Here is a 21,749-nt window from a genome sequence, read left to right on the forward strand (position 1 = left end):
TATTGGCTCGTGTCTGGGGCTGAGGAATACGAAATCTCCAGCCAATAGGAACAGAGGTGTCGGAGCCGCAGGTTGGTGTCCCCAGCTGGGGTGATCTGGCGCAGAGTGGAGGAGGCGCTTGCGGCTCGCTCCTGCTCCTCCCCTCTCCTTGCGGCCTCCCGGAGGTCTGCCCAGCTCCTGTGGCCTCCCGTGAAATGTGGATGACGCCCAAGAGGAGCAAAATGGAAATCGACGAGTCTCGGGGGTTCCGGGCCGAGTGGACACAGCGGTACCTAGTGGTGGAGGCTCCGGAGGGCGAGGGCGCCCTGTGCCTGGTGTGTCGCCGCCTGGTCGTAGCCACCGGCGAACCCGACGTCAGGCACCACTACGAGGCCGAGCACGACTATTACGAGCGGTATGTGGCGGAGGGCGAGCGCGCGGCCCTGGTGGAGCGTCTGCGTCAGGGCGACTTGCCCGAGGCCGCCCCGCTCACTCCGGAGGAGAGAGCTGCTCGTGCAGGTCTCGGGCTCGCCCGCCTCTTGGCCTTGAAGGGTTGCGGCTGGGGCGAGGGGGACTTTGTGCACCGGTGCATGGAGGTGATGCTGAGAGATGTGCTGCCCGATCACGTAAGCGTTCTGGATGGCATTGATTTATCTCCGGAGATCACGCGGCAGAGGGTCCTGGACATTAACCAAAATCTACGCAGTCAGCTTTTTAACCGAGCCAAGGACTTTAAAGCCTATTCCCTTGCCTTGGATGACCAGGCGTTTGTGGCCTATGAGAACTACCTCCTGGTCTTTGTCCGCGGCGTAGGCCACGATTTGGAGGTGCAAGAAGAGCTTCTGACCATAATCAACCTGACTCATCACTTCAGTGTTGGTGCCCTCATGGCGGCAATCCTTGAGGCCCTACAGACGGCAGGGCTTAGCCTGCAGCGGATGGTTGGACTGACCACGACCCACACTCTGAGGATGATTGGTGAGAACTCAGGACTGGTGTCATACATGAGAGAAAAGGCTGTAAGCCCCAACTGTTGGAATGTGATCCATTATTCAGGATTTCTTCACTTGGAACTGTTGAGCTCCTACGATGTAGATGTTAATCAAATCGTAAATGCCATATCTGAATGGATAGTTTTGATTAAGACCAGAGGCGTTAGGCGGCCGGAATTTCAGGCTTTACTAACTGAATCTGAATCAGAGCACGGTGAAAGGGTTAATGGACGCTGTCTGAACAATTGGCTTAGAAAAGGGAAGACTTTAAAACTAATATTTTCCTTAAGAAAAGAGATAAAAACATTCTTGGTTTCGATAGGGGCAACAACGGTCCATTTCACAGACAACGAATGGCTTTGTGACTTTGGCTTCTTGGTGGATATTATGGACCACCTTCGAGAACTCAGCGAACTATTGAGAGTGAGTAAAGTCTTTGCTGCTGCTGCCTTTGACCATATTTGTGCCTTTGAAGTGAAGCTGAATTTACTTCAGAGACATATTGAAGAAAAAAATCTAACACACTTTGCCGCCTTGAGCCAAGTTGTTGATGAGCTTAAAGGGCATCTTCAAGAAGACGAAAAAATACTCGATCCTGATAGGTATCGAGTGGTGATCTGTCGCCTACAAAAAGAGTTTGAGAGACATTTCAAGGACCTCAAGTTCATTAAAAAGGACTTAGAACTTTTTGCAAATCCATTTAGCTTTAAACCTGAATATGCACCTATTTCAGTAAGGGTGGAGCTAACAAAACTTCAGGCAAATACTAACCTTTGGAACGAATACAGAACCAAAGACTTAGGGCAGTTCTATGCCGGATTGTCTGCTGAATCTTACCCGATTATCAAAGGGGTTGCCTGTAAGGTGGCATCCTTGTTTGATAGTAGCAAAATCTGTGAAAAGGCTTTTTCATATTTGACTCGAAACCAACACACTTTGAGCCAGCCCTTGACAGACGAACACCTCCATGCCCTGTTTCGGATTGCCACCACTGAAATAGAGCCACATTGGGATGATCTTGTGAGACGAAGAAATGAATCAAATCCATAAACCTTTGAAGTGCAATATTGAAACACTCAACAAGAATCCAATTCTAAAAGCAAACATCTGTTTGATTTTCAAGTTTACTAATTTGGATTGTGGGAAAACACCACATTATTCATCCAAATTGATCACAATTCAAATTCTTCAGACATATTTTTTTTTCCATCTCAAGAGGCAGCATGGGACTGAAACAAACATGCAGACACCTTTTTTTAAAACTTAATTTGATGGCAAAGTCATTATCTTTTGCTTTTATGATACAACTGTTTTTAAAGACATTTAGTACTAATAATGTGAGTTGAATTAGAAGTCTGTTTTTAAGGTGTTTCGAAGAAACTTTAGCTCTTATTTTAACAAAGTGTTAAAATTCTGATGCATATAGTCTGAAATTATCAACTGCTTAAATATATGTTTGAGCCAATTTGCAGAAACTCACATAGCAAGTGCAGAAGTTTCTGAAAAGGAGGAACATACATACAGTGGAGGTATTTTGTCAAACTGTCAGAATGTTTGAGACTATTTTTTTTAGACATATTTCTGAGTCTGAAGTAAATATTGACATATTTCCTCCCTCTCACCTCCCTCCCACCCGCCCTAGCGATAATGATATTACTAATACAGAAAATAAGCACGTAAAATTTTAGTCAGAGGAGCAAGAATTTTTTTTTAATTGCTAGTTGAGGAGGCTTCCTGCAGTCTGGAGATCAGACTAACCAATTTTTGGAGGTTTCCCCTGAATTTTTCACAATTGGGTGCTGTTTTATGAGCTTGCCTACTAAAGGACTACGGTAAGTATAGACTCTTAGGGGTTGCCCGCTAGTAATTCTTTTTTCTACTCTAGACAGTTTGGCCCTGTCAAAAAAGGATGAGGAAAACAAGATGTTTGCATCCCAGGATCAGGAGGTGTGAGATATTTTAGCTAATTTGTCCTATCTGCATGAGTGTTGCAGCTTTATAAAGAAATCCTGCTTAGAGGAAACCCTTTATTTTAAAGTGATATAATATCAAATGTTGTTTGTTGCTGGAAATGGATTTATTATAAATTTGACACTATCCCACACATTGTGTATTTAAGACAGTGCACAAGTGGAAATATTTAACTCTCAAGAAGCAGCTTTATTTACAGATTGTAGTACTTCCGTATTTCTAAGTGAGACATCTGCTTTGTGCTAAAACAGTAATTTTCAAACTTATGTTAACCATGAAAAGGAAATCTTACAGTAAAGCCAAATATGTGAAATGATTTAAGAAGAGGACCCAACTTAGAGATCCTCTCAAGTACAATTTGAAAACTTGTGTTCAAGTCCTGTCTTAACTATTGTAATGCATTTTTCTGTGGCCACTAATTCAGCAAATTCAAGGAACCAGAATACAAACAAGAATTTAGAAGGAACTGAAGCCTGAGCTATCAAAATAGATGCCATAAAGAGCCCAAGAACCAAAATTCTGCCAGTGGTTCTCAACCAGAGACAGTATGCCCTCTTTCCAGAGGATGTTGGGAGACATAAAGGGGACTGTTTTAATTGTCACACTTATTGAGGGAAGTTCTGCTGGCATGTCAGCATGAACGACACCCCGTCCCCCACAGTGCATAGGACAGCACAGCACAATAAAGACTTATTCCTCCCAAAGTGCCAGTAGACCCCCTGTGTAGATTCTCTTATATTTCGAGGGACAGGGCAAATTACCGGTAGAAGCAGAATTAGAAGGGCAAGTTGGGAAGACTGATAATACTTGATAAGGGACACTAATTCCAACATTCCAAGTTTGGCTGGTAAGATGCAATCAAGGCCTTGCTAGGTTCTGGTAGCTCACAATAGCATTTATAAATCAGTAATTGGTATTGAACCAGATTAAAGGGCTCTGTTCTATTATACATAATTGGTTTAGGACAGAAAAGAACGTGTAATGTATTACTAAGATACTTAGCAAGAAGGGTCAAGTTAAGATTTGGGTTAACAGGAAGTAAACTTAAATATCTGGAAAAACAACATAGTGAAAAACCAAACAACAGCAACAAAAATCTACCGGTAATTTCCCAGTAGTTTGGAGTATTCTCTTTCATGCAGGTGCTTTATCGAAAGGATAATTGGAAGACCTGAAAGCTGTTTCTGCTTTCTAACCCCAGTTCCTTAAATATTGAACTCTTGTACATTTTGTGAAGTTCCACTATATATTTTGCTTAAGGTAATAATAAGATTAGTTATATAGTCAGTGAATGTGGGGGAGGCATAAGCTAAGAATTTTAAATTCACCCTGAACAATAGAGAATTGCCATAAACTAGTCTTTGTAAAAAAAAAAAAAAGTGTGTATTTTACTGTTTTCTGTACTAAGTAATTCTGTAACTGCATGGCAGTCTTTAAAAATTTCTTTTTATAAAATAGTTGTTAACTAGTCCTGTTGTATCAGTGAATATAGTTAAAATAAGTACTATTTTTTAAAAACTCTGTGTCCCCATATCTCCCATTCCTACTGGTTTTCTTAAAAGATTTGTCTGTGTTTCCACTGTCCCGTATTGCTGCTGAGACTGCTCTACCAAGATTACTAAGTCCTTGTCAATATTCCTACCCTCTTTACACCACTGGCCACCCTTCATTAAATACTTGTTTAGTTTGGCTTCAGGGAGATACCATCTCCAAGTATGCTTCCTCAGTGTTCTTTGCAGGCACCTCTTTCCCTTAAACATCTGTGTCCTTGGGATTTTTTAATTTGGTTGTAAGCTGTCTTATTCTACATCATCTCCGTAGCTGATCTCTTTTTTCTTTCATGGCTTCACTTACCAACTTTATGCAAATGACTCCCAAATTCATATCTCCTTTCTAGACCTTTCCTTATTCCTATATCGAATTGCTAACTTAAGTCCACTTTGCTGTCTCATAGGCACCACAACATGTCCTTGACCTTGCCCCCCAAACCTGCTCCTCCTTTCCTGATCCCTCTCTCAGTAAATGGCACCACCACTGCCAACCATTCAGTTGCCTTGACCCAAGCCCCAAACCCAGTTAGCCATGACTTTTCCCTCTTCATCCATCACATCCACTCACACCTTTCTGTTAAGCCTGTTGCCTAAACTTTCCTTGATTCTACAATGCTACTATCCTGATCAAGGCTATCAACCTACCTATATTATAGCACTGGCCTTCTCAGGCTCCAGTTCTCTGGTTGTGATCCCTTTCACAGTGCAGCCAGATTTTTCCAAAAGACGTATCTGGTCATATCACTCCTCTGCTTTCACCACTGCTCTTAGGGTACGGCTGTTCAAGTTTCAGTTTATATGCCACTTCCTCTAGGAAGCCTTCATCAATACCCTCTAGACTAGGTGCCCCTACTGTGCACTCCCTAAATACCCTGTTCTTCCCCAGCCATATACTTAGCACACTTTGTTGTTCCTTCTTATTGATCAGTGCTAGACTGTAAGCTTCACAAGGGCTGGGACCATATATATGCCTGCACACTGCTATATCTAGTGCTTAGCACAATGCCTGACATTTCAATAAATGTTTGGATGAATAAATACTTGTATAGTGCTTTATGATCTTTGCAGCCCTTTCATAGTCTCCTTTGACCTTCACAGTGGTCCTGTTGTACCTGCTTGCTGGGTAATTGTTATCCACATATTACAAATCAAGAAATGAAACTAAGTTCTTTGTGACTAGGGAATTGTATTCCTAGAATTTAGTTCAGTGCTTGGCATGTGGCTCAAATATTTACTATGTGAATGTTGTTGAGGAAACAAACTTAGATTGCAGTTTGCCCTAGTAAATGTAAGTAGTAAAGCTGAGTATACTCACATAAATCCACCATGTTATATTGTCTTTACCTCCTTGATGTAGAAGTCTTAATTTTGTTTTTTTTAATTTCTAAAGGGAGGCTTGCAAAGGAACCTGGATGAGAAAGATTGGACAACTATTTAGTGGACTAAAACAATACCTCAGTAATTAAAAAGTTGCATTTAGTATTGGAAAAAGATAATGCTGCTTAAGAGTTAATATCCATTTTCCTTCTGTAAGCATCAACCCTAGGAGAAAATGGCATCTTATTTACTTGCTCTTTTCCTTTACAGATAATTTCTGGCTCTTCTGGGATTTTAAAGTAAGTAAATTTAACAAAATGTTAGAAGAATGACTCAGTCAGCCCTTCTGGTCACTAGATATTCAGTTCACTTGCTTTCCTACCTGCAGAATGTCCTCATCACCTCCCCAAGGAAGGTAACCCGAAAGTGACATCTGGTCAATATGTACTTCTTAGATTTGCTAACGTTTCTTTGCTTTCTTGTTCGCATGCCTCTCTGAACTTACTTTCTGGGTAACTTGGGCTTTCAGGCTTTGTGGGAGAGCCATACCCTTAGTCTCTTTTTCCCTGAGCCATTTTTTTCCAGTTTAAGGGATTAACCAGTGTTACACTCTTAGTTGGACTTTTAATCTGAGGCCCATTAACTAATTCAGAGGTTTTAACAGTAGGTGTGATAGTCATCCAGTGATTTGATCCTTGCTGCAAAAGTGGGTTTTAGTCAACCTTTGGCGTATAGGATTTCTAGCTTTTATCTCTTTGTAATTGAGAAGTAGCTTCTTCCTACCCAGTAAGTACTTGAGTTTGTGAACTCTCTTTATTCCCTTGCTTTTTTGCTTGCAAACTGATTAATTCTTTTCTGAGTTCATCTCTTTCCTGTCTATTTTGTCAAATGGGGCCAACAGCAACCGTAACATATTTTGTTTTCTTGTCTTTTTTTTTTTTTTTTCTTGAATAAGGTATAGATTCTCTGCCTTCCAGGTTCTCTCCGGACAGTTTCATCACTCCATTAACATGCATCGCCCCTGCATAAGTTATTTCTTCCATCTTCCACTAGCAATTTCCTGAATGCCTGCCAACTAAGCCAATGTTCAGTATGCTAGGTTTTTCGAAAACAGAACCAGTTTCTGTATCAGAATGGGCTAGGTTGCTGTGTGGTAACAACCCCAAAATCCCAGCTTTTCTCTTGTAGTTTGGCTAGGGGCTTTGCTCTAAGTCAGGAATTGAAGAACTATGGCCATGGGCAAAATCTGTCCTGCTGCCTGTTACTGTAAATAAAGTTTTATTGGAAAATAGCCTTGCCCGTTTATGTATTGTCTGGCTGCTTTTGCTCTACAGTGGCAGAGTCGCGTAGTTGTGGAAGAAAGTGTCTGGCCCACAAAGTCTAAAATATTTACTGTGTGACCCTTTACAGAAAATGTTCACTGATCCCTGCTCTAAGTGGTCCTCATTCTAGGACTCAGGCTGACCAAGCAGATATCATATATGGTGTGGCTGCTCATTTTGGGAAATGAAAAAGTCTGACAAATCACTTATAGGCCAGCCCTTAAAGCACTTTCACTGGCCAAAGGAAATCACATGGCCACACCAGAGTTCAAGGAGGAGTGTAATCCTTCCTCGTGCCTTGGAAGAGAACCCGAGATACTTGGAAGACAAAACTACCGACTACACATATAGTTATATCTCCCTATGTATAAAATTTCTTTGAAAATATTTTTTAATTGAGGTGAAATTACATTCAGATAAATGCAAATATTTAATGTACACCTCAGTGGATTTTTATATACACCCTTGAACCCATCACCCAAATCAAGATATTGAACATTTCTCGTACCCCGGTCAGTGCCCTGTGCCCCCCACACACACACAAATAACCGCTATTCTGACCTTTATCACCATGGATTACTTTTGTCTGTTTTAAAGCTTCATGTAAATGTAATAATTATATGTACTCTTTTGTTCAACATTGTGTCTGTGAGTCATCCATGTTGCGTGTAGCAGCAATTCGTTTTTTACTTCTGTGTAGTATACCATTGTATGACTTATACCACAATTTATGAATCCATTCTACTGTTGATGGAAATTTTAGTTGTTTCCAGTTTGTGGTTATTATGAATAAAGTTGCTATGAACATTTTTGTGTCTGTCTTTCAGTGAACGTGAGCACCCATTTTTCTCGGTATTCTCCTTGGTATATACCCTGCTTCCATACTTCCCTCATAATTATTCGCACAGCAACTAAACTGATGCTTAACTTTAAAATATAAATCAGCATGCCAGTCCTCTGTTCAGAATCCTCCAGTGGCTTACTATCACAATTAGAATAAGATCCAAGGTCTATCATGGTCTGCAAGATCTGTACCCACACACCCTTTTTCTTCCTACCCCATCTTATATCATAACCTTTATCCCTTCCCTTCCCCCAACTTGCTCTGCTGTGTACTAGACACTGCTGGTAAATTGGGGATTGAAGATAAATGGCTTGACCCCGTCCTTAAAGTGGTTGTAGTCTACATAGATAATTTTAACAAGCCATGACACTGATTTACGTTAAGTCAATTACTAGTTCTGTAGGGAATAAGAGGCAAATACGCCCTATGATTAAAATAATTAGTATAACATAATTTACAATAATATTTAACTCCTGGAAGGGATTTAGAGAAGTAAGATTAAAATGTAAAACCCTGTTGATAAATTCAAGAAATGTGTAAGTTCTCGCATTTTAGTTCCACTGATTATGAATTAGAGTTCACCAACTTGGTTACATTATTACAATTTACTATTACATGTTCACTTCCATGAGGGGTAGGTGGGGGCTGAGAGGGGTGAACAGGGGTGAGAAGGCATTGGAATACATAAGTGCTGATATTAAGCACAGTCCAAAATAGCAGTCATAACAAAGGCCTCCTTAAATTATTGGTACATTATTGGTTATTGTAAAATAACTGAAAGAATTCGACTTATGCACTTACCACATTTTTTATAACTTTACTGATGTATCGATACAATGAAGTAACAATAAACTGCACATATTCAAAGTATAAAATTTGATTTGTTTTGACATAAATGCATGAAACTCACCACAATCAAAGTATTTCCTCACCTGCAAAAGTTTGCCATTTGGTTTTGACTAATGGGAAGGAAATTTTACTCCAATTTAAGGGGGAGGATGTCTCTCAGAACCACCACTGTCAACTTCCCTCCATTTGCCAGCCAGCCTCGTACACCTCCGTGGCTCTCCATCACTACCCCACTCCAGGGCCATTGACCAACTAACCCAGTCTCATATGCCAGTCCCACATTCCAGGCAGGAACTTGTGGCAGTTCAGTCTTTGATGTCTTCCCTGAGGCCAGAGTGATGGTTGTGAAGGGAACGGTCCCATAATGTATTTGATAGGGATTTCTGATTGTGAGAACCAACAAGCACTAGCTTAAAGGGAAAGAAGGGAATGCTTAGAGAAATGCAGAAGTATTTTACAGAAGCCATGTGGGGGAATTGAATTCAGTGATCATTCAGCAATTATTTAATGAAGGCCCGCTAGAGCCAGGCACTGGTCTGGACACTGGAGATTCAGATTTTGAAGCCAAATAAATTTCCTACCCTCATGGATCTTGTGTGTTCCCTCTGCACGTCTGCTTCATTCTTCTCTCTGAACACCAGCCTCCACTGCTCATATATATTTTTTTAATGGGAGAACCCTGTTATGAGTGGAAAGATATTTTTCTTAAAAGGGGTCCATAACATACACTCCAGTCCTGCGGTTGGGGTGGGTTGAAGAGGAAGACTCTACAAAAGAGTTTGGGCTGGGCAGACACACCAAAAGTTGTCTATCACATCTCAGGTGGTTAAGCAACCATTGATATTCAAAACCATTCCGATGGATTTATTGTCTCCTGTTATCAGAGTTCTCATTGATCCTTCTGAGTCAGAATTTATAGAACTGAATGTTAAAGAATCCATAGAAAGCTCATTTATCCCAACTCCTTTACAGGTAAAGAAATTGGGTCCCAGATTGGGGGCTAAGGTTATTCTGAATTACGCAGCAGAACCGGTTCCCCCTCAAGGGATACACATAACAATATCTTTGAGCTGTTTAGCAGATACTGAAACGCCCACCAGGTGGGAGGAGTTAAGGACGGTGTGCCACCCACAAGCATGTAGACCCCAGGCTAGTTGGAACCAGAAGGTTGATGATGCTGACTCCCACTTACCTCACCACCAACCAATCAGAAGAATGTCCACAAGCTGATCATCCCCTCTTTGAACGATTACTATAAAACTTCTCCCTACCCCTCTAGGTTGGGACACAGAGTTTTGAGGACATTAGCCCTCTGTGGCCCCCTTTGCCTGGCAAAGCAATAAAGCTATTCTTTTCTACTTCACCCAAAACTCTGTCTCTGAGATTTAATTCAGTGTCGGGGGCCAGAGGCTGAATTCAGCTTCATTCTGAAACAGTTTAAATACTGTACATATTACCAGTTTCCGGAGGGCTTTGGTGGGGAGCAGGGCACAGCCTTTAAAAGAATGACAGAGCCGTTGAGGATACAACAAAACTGGTTACAACCAACTAGGTCCAAGATGGTCAAAAATTCAACTTCCAGTAGACCTTGCGCCTCATTATGCGCTCATTGTAGCATATTAGCATATGCTAAATAACACACCCACAGGCACCATGACAGTTCCGAGCCTCCCATAAAAGGCTCAAAAGTGGATGGTGGCCCAATTCCTGGAAATCCCTGCCTCTTCCCCAAGCTAGTTGGAATAATTCTCCCACTCATTAGCCTATGAAATTACCCAGCCCCTAAAAACAAACTATCCCATATTCTGGGGCCTATGGAGTATCTCAATAAACCTGCTTTCACTTTACTACGCAAAGCCCCACTTGATGGCCCGTCCCAGGAACTCACCTGAGACCTGGGTCATGACCATCCTCTCGCACCCCATTTTCCTGCAACCTCTTTACAAAGGATTTTTTAAAAAAATAGACACTTTATTATATACACAGGTGATAAAATCTCAGACTCACCGTTAGGCACATAAATATAGACCCTGCTAAATATTTAATATTATCAAGCTTGTACAACTTGAGCATGGTTTTGAGGCCAGCAACCTCAATGTCTATCTAAATGGGGGTCTGATCTTGCTAAGATGTACTATCACTTTTTTTTTTTATTGGAGTATAATGCTTGACAATGTTGGGTTAGTTTCTGCTGTAAAACAAAGTGAATCAGCTATATGTATACATACATCCCCTCCCTGTTCAGCCTCCCTCCCACCCCCCGATCCTACCCCTCTAGGTCATCACAGAGCACCGAGCTGAGTTCCCTGTGCTATACAGCAACTTCCCACTAACTATTTTACACTGGTAGTGTATATATGTCAGTGCTACTCTCTCAGTTTGTCCCACCCTCCCTTTCCCCATCCCCCATGTCCACAAGTCAGTTCTCTATGTCTGCGTCTCTTTTCGTGCCCTGCAAATAGGTTCATCAGTACCATTTGTTTTTCTCTTTCTGACTTCACTCTGTATGACAGACTCTAGGTTCATCCACATCACTACAAATGACCCTACTTCGTCCCTTCTATGGCTGAGTAATATTCCATTGTATATATGTACCACATCTTCTTTATCCATCTGTCGGTGGACATTTAGGTTGCTTCCAAGTCCTGGCTATGGTAAATAGTGCTGCAATGAACATTGGGGTACATGTATCTTTTTGAATTGTTTTTCTCAGGATACATGCCCAGTAGTGGGATTGCTGGGTCACATGGTAGTTCTATTTTTAGTCTTTTAAGGAACCTCCATACTATTCTCCAAAGTGGCTATATCAATTTACATTCCCACCAACAGTGCAAGAGGGTCACCTTTTCTCCACACCCTCTCCAGCATTTATTGTTTGTAGATTTTTCTTATTATTTATTTTTATTTATTATTTTTTGGCTGCGTTGGGGCTTTGCTGCTGCACGTGGGCTTTCTCTAGTTGTGGCAAGTGGGGGCTGCTCTTCATTGCGGTGCGCGGCCTTCTCATTGCAGTGGCTTCTCTTGTTGCAGAGCACGGACTCTAAGCGTGCAGTCTTCAGTAGTTGTGGCTCACAGGCTCAGTAGTTGTGGATCGTGGGCTCTAGAGTGCAAGCTCAGTAGTTGTGGCACACGGGATTAATTGCTCTGTAGCGTGTGGGATCTTCCCGGGCCAGGGCTCGAACCCGTGGATTCTTAACCACTGAGCCACCAGGGAAGTCCCATCTGTAGATTTTTTGATGATGGCCATTCTGACTGGTATGAGGTGATACCTCATTGTGGTTTTGATTTGCATTTCTCTAACAATTAGTGATGTTGAGCATCTTTTCATGTGTTTACTGGCCATCTGTATGCCTTCTTTGGAGAAATGTCTATTTAGATCTTCTGCCCATTTTTTGATTGGGTTGTTTGTTTTTTTTGATATTGAGCTGCACGAGCTGCTTGTATATTTTGGAGATTAATCCTTTGTCAGCTGCTTCATTTGCAAGTATTTTCTCCCATTCGGAGGGTTGTCTTTTCATCTTGCTTATGGCTTCCTTTGCAATGCGACAGCTTTTAAATTTAATTAGGTCCCTTTTCTTTTAATAAATTGATTTATTTTATTTATTTATTTCTGGTTGCGTTGGGTCTTCATTGCTGCGTGCAGCAATGCAGGCTTTCTGCGTGCAGGCTTTGGGGCTTTGCTGCTGCACGTGGGCTTTCTCTAGTTGCGGCAAGCGGGGGCTACTCTTCGTTGTGGTGTGCAGGCTTCTCATTGCAGTGGCTTCTCTTGTTGCAGAGCATGGGCTCTAGGCGCACAGGCTTCAGTAGTTGTGGCACATGGGCTCAGTAGTTGTGGCTCACAGGCTCTAGAGCGCAGGCTCAGTAGTTGTGGCGCACGGGCTTAGTCACTCCACGGCATGTGGAATCTTCCCGGACAAGGGCTCGAACCCGTGTCCCCTGCATTAGCAGGCGGACTCTTAACCACTGCACCACCAGGGAAGCCCCTCATTTATTATTAATAAATTACTTCTTACCTATCACTTTGCCTCTCGCTGATTTCCTTCTGCAGCAAGACACAAAGAACCTGAGCTTCATTAAGCCCTGAGACCAGGTGTGTGGTTTCAGTTGGAAGATTGTGGGTTCGACTCCCATCTGAGGTGTGGTTTCAACAAGGCTTACACAGAAAGCCTTTAGGAATCTAGAATTCTTTGAGATATTGCTAAATGAGGTATATAATAAAAATATAAAATTTTCATATTTTGATGTGTATTCTGAAACAGTTTAAATACTGTATATATTACCTGTTTCTGGAGGGTTTGAAAAAATTTATCTGAAAAGAATGAGACTGCAGCCACTTTAGGGAGTTCTCTGACAGTTTTTGCATTTCCTCTTATGTCTCTTGTATATTGAATTAATTCCAATTTTTGGAATTTTCCCAGGAAATTTTCCATTAAATGAAGGTTTCCAAATTTATCAAGTTGTTCATAGCATTTTTATTTCATCTCCTTGGTATCTCTGGTTATACTCTCTCTCTCTCATTCCCAATGTTTGAGCTTTCTTTTTCTTAATTAGCCTCATTGCAGAATTTTTTTTTTTGCCCTTTTCAAAGAATTTGTTTCCGTGTTAATATATCAGTACCATTGTTTTCTAATTCATTGATTTCTGCTTTTATTTTCTTTAATTCATTCTTCCTATTTTCTTATTCATTTTTTCTGTTAATGTATTTTTCCCACATCCTTGAGATGAATATTTTTACACTTTGTTTACTAACTAACCTATCCCCATTGTACCTCAAACCTATTATCAATATAAAATAAAATTTTAAGACCTATATTATGCCTTTCATTGCCCTGAATTATTTGACTGGTATGGATACTTTGACATGCCACAATACCTCTTTTAGCCCTGAAATTTTTATTTCATCTTTAAAAAAACAAGAACATTTTCTTCTATAATTACAGTGCTACTGTCACACCTAATAATAATTCTTCGACAAAAACTAATGCCTAGTCCATATTCACATGTCCCCATTTGTTTGTAAAAATTACTTTTTTTTTAACATCTTTATTGGAGTATAATTGCTTTACAATGGTGTGTTAGTTTCTGCTGTATAACAAAGTGAATCAGCTATACATATACATATATCTCCATATCTCCTCCCTCTTGCATCTCCCTCCCACCCTCCATATCCCACCCCTCTAGGTGGTCACAAAGCACCGAGCTGATTTCCCTGTGCTATGCGGCTGCTTCCCACTAGCTATCTATTTTACATTTGGTAGTGTATATATGTCCATGCCACTCTCTCACTTTGTCCCAGCTTACCCTTCCCCCTCCCCATATCCTCAAGTCCATTCTCTACATCTGCATGATTATTCCTGCCCTGCCCCTAGGTTCTTCAGAACCTTTTTTTTTTTTTTGAGATTCCATTTATACGTGTTAGCATACAATATTTATTTTTCTCTTTCTGACTTACTTCACTCTGTATGACAGTCTATAGCTCCATCCACCTCACTACAAATAACTCAATTTCGTTTCTTTCTATGGCTGAGTAATATTCCATTGTATATATGTGTCACATCTTCTTTACCTATTCATCTGTTGATGGACATTTAGGTTGCTTCCATATCCTGGCTATTGTAAATAGAGCTGCAATGAACATTGTGGTACATGACTCTTTTTGAATTATGGTTTCCTCTGGGTATATGCCCAGTAGGGGGATTGCTGCGTCGTATGGTAGTTCTCTTTTTAGTTTTTTAAGGAACCTCCATACTGTTCTCCATAGTGGCTGTATCAGTTTACATTCCCACCAACAGTGCAAGAGGGTTCCCTTTTCTCCACAACCTCTCCAGCATTTATTATTTGTAAATTTTTTGATGATGGCCATTCTGACTGGTGTGAGGTGATACCTCATTGTAGTTTTGATTTGCATTTCTCTAATGATTAGTGATGTTGAGCATTCTGTCATGTGTTTGTTAGCAATCTGTATATCTTCTTTGGAGAACTGTCTATTTAGGTCTTCTGTGCATTTTTGGATTGGTTTGTTTGTTTTTTTGATATTGAGCTGCATGAGCTACTTGTAAATTTTGGAGATTAATCCTTTGTCAGTTGCTTCATTTGTAAATATTTTCTCCCATTCTGAGGGTTGTCTTTTTGTCTTGTTTATGGTTTCCTTTGCTGTGCAAAAGCTTTTAAGTTTCATGAGGTCCCATTTGTTTATTCTTGTTTTTACTTCCATTTCTCTAGGAGGTGGGTCAAAAAGGATCTTGCTGTGATTTATAGTGTTATAAAAACACTATAGAAAACATAGTGTTCTGCCTATGTTTTCTTCTAAGGGTTTTATAGCTTCTGGCCTTACATTTAGGTCTTTAATCCATTTTGAGTTTATTTTTGTGTATGGTGTTAGGGAGTGTTCTAATTTCACTCTTTTAACATGTAGCTGTCCAGTTTTCCCAGCACCACTTATTGAAGAGGCTGCCTTTTCTCCATTGTATGTTCTTGCCTCCTTTATCAAAGATAAGGTGACCATATGTGTGTGGGTTTATCTCTAGGTTTTCTATCTTGTTCCATTGATCTGTATGTCTTTTTTTGTGCCAGTACCATACTGTCTTGATTACTGTAGCTTTGTAGTATAGTCTGAAGTCCAGGAGCCTGATTCCTCCAGCTCCATTTTTCTTTCTCAAGATTGCTTTGGCTATTCAGGGTCTTTTGTGTTTCCATACAAGTTGTGCAATTTTTTGTTCTAGTTCTGTGGAAAATGCCATTGGTAGTTTGATAGGGATTGCATTGAATCTGTAGATAGCTTTGGGTAGTAGAGTCATTTTCACAATGTTCATTCTTCCAGTCCAAGAACATGGCATATCTCTCCATCTGTTTGTATCATCTTTAATTTCTTTCATCAGTGTCTTATAGTTTTCTGCATACAGGTCTTTTGTCTCCTTAGGTAGGTTTATTCCTAGGTATTTTATTCTTTTTGTTGCAATGGTAAATGGGAGTGTTTCCTTAATTTCCCTTTCAGATTTTGCATCATTAGTGTATAGGAATGCAAGAGATTTCTGTTCATTAATTTTGTATCCTGCTACTTACCAAATTCATTGATTAGCTCTAGTAGTTTTCTGGTAGCATCTTTAGGATTCTCTATGTATAGTATCATGTCATCTGCAAACAGTGACAGCTTTACTTCTTCCTTTACAGTTTGGATTCCTTTTATTTCTTTTTCTTTTCTGATTGCTGTGGCTAAAACTTCCAAAACTATGTTGAATAAGAGTGGTGAGAGTGGGCAACCTTATCTTGTTCCTAATCTTAGTGGAAATGGTTTCAGTTTTTTACCATTGAGGATGATGTTGGCTGTGGGTTTGTCATATGTAGCCTTTATCATGTTGAGGTAAGTTCCCTCTATGCCTACTTTCTGGAGAGTTTTTATCATAAATGGTGTTGAATTTTGTCGAAAGCTTTTTCTGCATCTATTGAGATGATCATATGATTTTTCTCCTTCACTTTGTTAGTATGGTGTATCACATTGATTGATTTGTGTATATTGAAGAATCCTTGCATTCCTGGGATATACCCCACTTGATCATGGTGTATGATCCTTTTACTGCGCTGTTGGATTCTGTTTGCTAGTATTTTGTTGAGGATTTCTGCATCTATGTTCGTCAGTGATATTGGCCTGTAATTTTATTCCTTTGTGACATCTTTTTCTGGTTTTGGTATCAGGGTGATGGTGGCCTTGTAGAATGAGTTCGGGAGTGTTCCTCCCTCTGCTATATTTTGGAAGAGTTTGAGAAGGATCGGTGTTAGCTCTTCTCTAAATGTTTGGTAGAATCCGCCTGTGAAGCCATCTGGTCCTGGGCTTTGGTTTGTTGGAAGATTTTTAATCACAGTTTCAATTTCATTACTTGTGATTGGTCTGTTCATATTTTCTGTTTCTTCCTGGTTCAGTCTGGGAAGGTTATACCTTTCTAAGAATTTGTCCATTTCTTCCAGGTTGTCCATTTTATTGGCATAGAGTTGCTTGTAGTAGTCTCTTAGGATGCTTTGTATTTCTGCAGTGTCTGTTGTAACTTCTCCTTTTCCATTTCTAATTTTATTGATTTAAGTCCTCTCCCTCTTTTTCTTGATGAGTCTGGCTAATGATTTATCAATTTTATCTTCTCAAAGAACCAGCTTTTAGCTTTATTGATCTTTGCAATTGTTTTCTTTGTTTCTATTTCATTTATTTCTGCTCTGATCTTTATGATTTCTTTCCTTCTGCTAACTTTGGGTTTTGTTTGTTCTTCTTTCTCTAGTTCCTTTAGGTGTAAGGTTAGATTGTTTACTTGAGATTTTTCTTGTTTCTTGAGGTAGGCTTGTATAGCTATAAACTTCCCTCTTAGAACTGCTTTTGCTGCATCCCATAGGTTTTGGATCGTCACGTTTTCATTATCATTTGTCTCTAGGTATTTTTTGATTTCCTCTTTGATTTCTTCAGTGATCTCTTGGTTATTTAGTAACGTATTGTTTAACCTCCATGTGTTTGTGTTTTTCACTTTTTTTTCCCCTGTAATTGATTTCTAATCTCATAGCATTGTGGTCAGAAAAGATGCTTGATATGATTTCAATTTTCTTAAATTTACTGAGGCTTGATTTGTGACCCAAGATGTGATCTATCCAGAGAATGTTCCACGCACACTTGAGAAGAAAGTGTAATCTGCATGTTTTGGATGGAATGTCCTATATATGTCAATTAAATCTATCTGGTCTATTGTGTCACTTAAAGCTTGTGTTTCCTTATTAATTTTCTGTTTGAATGATCTGTCCATTGGTGTAAGTGAGGTGTTAAAGTCCCCCACTATTATTGTGTTATGGTCGATTTCCTCTTTTATCGCTGTTAGCAGTTGCCTTATGTATTGAGGTGCTCTTATGTTGGGTGCATATATATTTATAATTGTTATATCTTCTTGGATCGATCCCTTGATCATTATGTAGTGTCCTTCCTTGTCTCTTGTAAAATTCTTTATTTTAAAGTCTATTTTATCTGATATGAGTATAGCTATTCCAGATTTCTTTTGATTTCCATTTGCATGGAATATCTTTTTCCATCCCTCACTTTCAGTCTGTATGTGTCCCTAGGTCTGAAGTGGGTCTCTTGTAGACAGCATGTATATGGGTCTTGCTTTTGTTTCCATTCAGCAAGCCTGTGTCTTTTGGTTGGAGCTTTTAATCCATTCACGTTTAAGGTAATTATCAATATGTATGTTCCTATTACCATTTTCTTAATTGTTTTGGTTTGTTTTTGTAGGTTCTTTTCTTCTCTTGTGTTTCCCACTTAGAGAAGTTCCTTTAGCATTTGTTGTAGAGCTGGTTTGGTGGTGCTGAATTCTCTTAGCTTTTCCTTGTCTGTAAAGCTTTTGATTTCTCCATCGAATCTGAATGAGAACCTTGCCAGGTAGAGTAATCTTGGTTGTAGGCTCTATCCTTTCATCACTTTAAGTATATCATGCTACTCCCTTCTGGCTTGTAGAGTTTCTGCTGAGAAATCAGCTGTTAACCTTATGGGAGTTCCCTTGTATGTTATTTGTTGTTTTTCTCTTGCTGCTTTCAATAACTTTTCTTTGTCTTTCATTTTTGCCAATTTGATTACTATGTGTCTCGGCGTGTTTCTCCTTGGGTTTATCCTGTATGGGACTCACTGTGCTTCCTGGACTTGGGTGGCTATTTCCTTTCCCATGTTAGGGAAGTTTTTGACTATAATCTCTTCAAATATTTTCTCTTGTCCTTTCTCTCTCTCTTCTCCTTCTGGGACCCCTATAATGTGAATGTTGTTGCGTTTAATGTTCTCCCAGAGGTCTCCTAGGCTGTCTTCATTTCTTTTCATTCTTTTTTCTTTATTCTGTTCTGCAGCAGTGAATTCCACTATTCTGTCTTCCAGGTCACTTATCCGTTCTTCTGCCTCAGTTATTCTGCTATTGATTCCTTCTAGTGTAGTTTTCATTTCAGTTATTGTATTGTTCATCTCTGTTTGTTTGTTCTTTAATTCTTCTAGGTCTTTGTTAAACATTTCTTGCATCTTCTCGATCTTTGCCTCCATTCTTTTTCCGAGGTCCTGGATCATCTTTACTATCATTATTCTGAATTCTTTTTCTGGAAGGTTGCCTATCTCCACTTCATTTAGTTGTTTTTCTGGGGTTTTATCTTGTTCCTTCATCTGGTACATAGCCCTCTGCCTTTTCATCTTATCTATCTTTCTGTGAATGTGGTTTTTTTCCCACAGCCTGCAGGATTGTAGTTCTTCTTACTTCTGCTGTCTGCGCTCTCATGGATGAGGCTATATAAGAGGTTTGATGGGAGCGACTGGTGGTGGGTAGAGCTGACTGTTGTTCTGACAAATGTATATCTTAATGAATTTTTTTATACATTTATTTATTTTATTTTTGCCTGCATTGGGTCTTCATTGCTGCATGCAGGCTTTCTCTAGTTGCGGCGAGTGGGGGCTACTCTTCGTTGCAGTGTGTGGGCTTCTCATTGGGGTGGCTTCTCTTGTTGCGGAGCACGGGCTCTAGGTGTGCGGGCTTCGATAGTTGTGGTGCATGGGCTGTAGAGTGCAGGCTCAGTAGTTGTGGCTTACAGGCTCAGTTGCTCTGCGGCATGTGGGATCTTCCTGGACCAGGGCTAAAACCCATGTCCCCTGCATTGGCAGGAGATTCTTAACCACTGCGCCACCAGGGAAGCCCCTATCTTAATGAATTGTTATAAAGTAAATACCCATATAACCACCATTCAAGCCATAAAATAAAATTTTGCCAAAACCCTAGAAGTCTATACCAACATTCTCACCCCCCAGCTTATACTCCCCTTCCTGATCACAATGCTGCCTTTCCCTCCTAGAGAGATCCATAATTCTGAGTTCTGTGTACATAACTTGCTTTCTTTCAAAAAATAATGTTATCGGGAACTCCCTAGCACTTCAGTGGTTAGGACCCAGTGCTTTCACTGCCTTGGGCCCAGGTTCAATTCCTGGTCAGGGAACTAAGAGCCCCCAAGACGTGTGGCAAAAAAAAAAAAAAAAAAGTTACCATTTAAGTATGCATCCCAAAACACGGTCTAGTTTTGCTTATTTTAAGCTTCATATAAATAGAAGAATATAGTATATATTATATCTGACCTCATTTGCTCAGTATTATATTTTGAAATTCATGTTGTTGCATGAGGCTGCAGCTCATTCATTTTCATTGCTGTATTCCATCAGATGAATCTAATACAATGTATTTAGCCCTCTACTGCTGATGCTGATATTTACGTTATTTCCAGTTTTTGCTACTGTGAATAATGCTGCTATAAAATATCCTTGTCTTGGAGATTTGTAGAAGAATTTCTTATGGGTTACTAGTATAGCATTGTTAAAATCTCCCAGCAGCGTTGCAAATTTCTCTTTGAAGAAAAAGTCTGACAACTTTTGCTTTAGACATATGGAGGTAGTTATTTGGTACGTACACATTTAGAATTGTTCATTCATCCTGATGACTTGAACCTTTTGTCAGCATGAAGTGGCTGTCTCTAATGCTTTTTGACCTAAATTCTGTTTTTTTGTTTTTTGTTTTGGCTGCATTGGGTCTTCATTGCTGCACCCGGGTTTTCTCTCGTTGTGGTGAGCAGGGGCTACTCTTCATTGCGGCTCGTGGGCTTCTCATTGCAGTGGCTTCTCTTTTTGCGGAGCACGGGTTCTAGGTGCGCAGGCTCAGTAGTTGTGGCTCGCGGGCTGTAGAGTGCAGGCTCAGTAGTTGTGGCACATGGGCTTAGTTGCTCCGCTGCATGTGGGATCTTCCTGGACCAGGGCTCGAACTCATGTCCCCTGCATTGGCAGGCAGATTCTCAACCACTGCTCCACTAGGGAAGCCCCTAAATTCTGTTCTGTATGATGTTACTAAAGCGAGACCAGCTTTCTTTCTTTCTTCCTTTCTTTTTTCTTTCGGCCATGCCGTGCGGCTTGTGGGATCCTACTTCTGCATCCAGGGATCAAACCCGGGCCCATTGCAGTGAAAGCACTGAGTCTCAACCACTGCACTGGCAGGGAATTCCCCTGTTTCATTTTTTTAATTGTGGTAAAATACACATAATGAAAAATTTGCACTTTAGCCATTTTAAAATGTACAACTCAGTGGCATAAAGTACATTCACAATCACCACTATCTCATTTCAGAACTTTTTCAATCTTCCAAACAGAAACTCTATACCCATTAAACAACAACTGCCCCTCCCCCTTTCCCCTCGGCCCCTGGTAACCACTATTCTACCTTGTCTTTATGAATTTGAGTGTTCTAGGTACCTCACACAAGTGGAATCATACAACCTTTGTCCTTTGGTGCCTGGCTTATTTCACTTGTTTTTGGAGCTTTAAACAAACTTGCTATAAGACATCATCTTCATATAAATGCACTAAGCAGAGATTTAAAAAAAAACAAAACAAAACACCCACTGAGCGTAAGGCCCTGTGGTAAAGCAAAGATAAATAAACCACTGTCCCTACAGCGGAGGGCATGATGGATTGTGAGATGAGTGGCGTGTGGTCTTCCTTTTGCTTGACCTCAGCTGCTGTAAAGAGAAGTCTGTGTATGACATTTAGATGCCACTGAAGTTGCATCCCTAAGCGTGCGGGGCCAGAGTTGTTTTCGCTTGATAGAGGTAAATCCCGAGTCCACTGCCCAGGTGTAGTTGCTTGCTCCGGCCTCACGGTGGCGCATTTCCAAAGCAGCAAGGGTGCTCCTACCAGGGGAGGAAACAAACCCCTTCCCAAGTGTGGTGGCCGTGATCAGGGTGCTGCAAGAGCTTTCTTCTTCTCATGACGCCACCTCCGTTGTCCCTACACAACCCTCACGCCACAGTCCCCCTTTACACAGTCACTGCCTTTCACCTGCGGTCTTAACATTTCCCCCTGCCATCCTCACCGTCACAGCCCACTAGGGCTGTCCTT

At 40.5% G+C, this 21,749-nt stretch overlaps 1 protein-coding gene across 5 annotated transcripts; it reads left to right on the forward strand.

Annotated features, from left to right (window-relative positions):
- The first annotated feature begins 51 nt into the window (after window positions 1-51).
- EPM2AIP1 (EPM2A interacting protein 1) lies at window positions 52-7,938 on the forward strand. 5 transcript variants are annotated; one of them, XM_022553774.3, is made up of 3 exons: window positions 52-2,803; window positions 6,080-6,108; window positions 6,765-7,938. In XM_022553774.3, exon 1 carries the CDS (start codon window positions 195-197, stop codon window positions 2,019-2,021), a length of 1,827 nt encoding a protein of 608 aa, XP_022409482.1. In that variant the 5' UTR covers window positions 52-194; the 3' UTR covers window positions 2,022-2,803; window positions 6,080-6,108; window positions 6,765-7,938. The 5 variants fall into 5 exon arrangements, with proteins under 5 accessions (XP_022409482.1, XP_022409483.1, XP_022409481.1 ...); XM_022553775.3 differs by having other exon boundaries at window positions 52-2,308; XM_022553773.3 differs by having other exon boundaries at window positions 52-6,108.
- Window positions 7,939-21,749: the final 13,811 nt, after the last annotated feature.

Source organism: Delphinapterus leucas, chromosome 10 (assembly GCF_059928025.1).
Source record: "Delphinapterus leucas isolate spDelLeu-1000000601 "Yukka" chromosome 10, BTC_Dleu_Yukka2, whole genome shotgun sequence".
In the NCBI taxonomy this organism is placed as follows: Eukaryota; Metazoa; Chordata; class Mammalia; order Artiodactyla; family Monodontidae; genus Delphinapterus; species Delphinapterus leucas.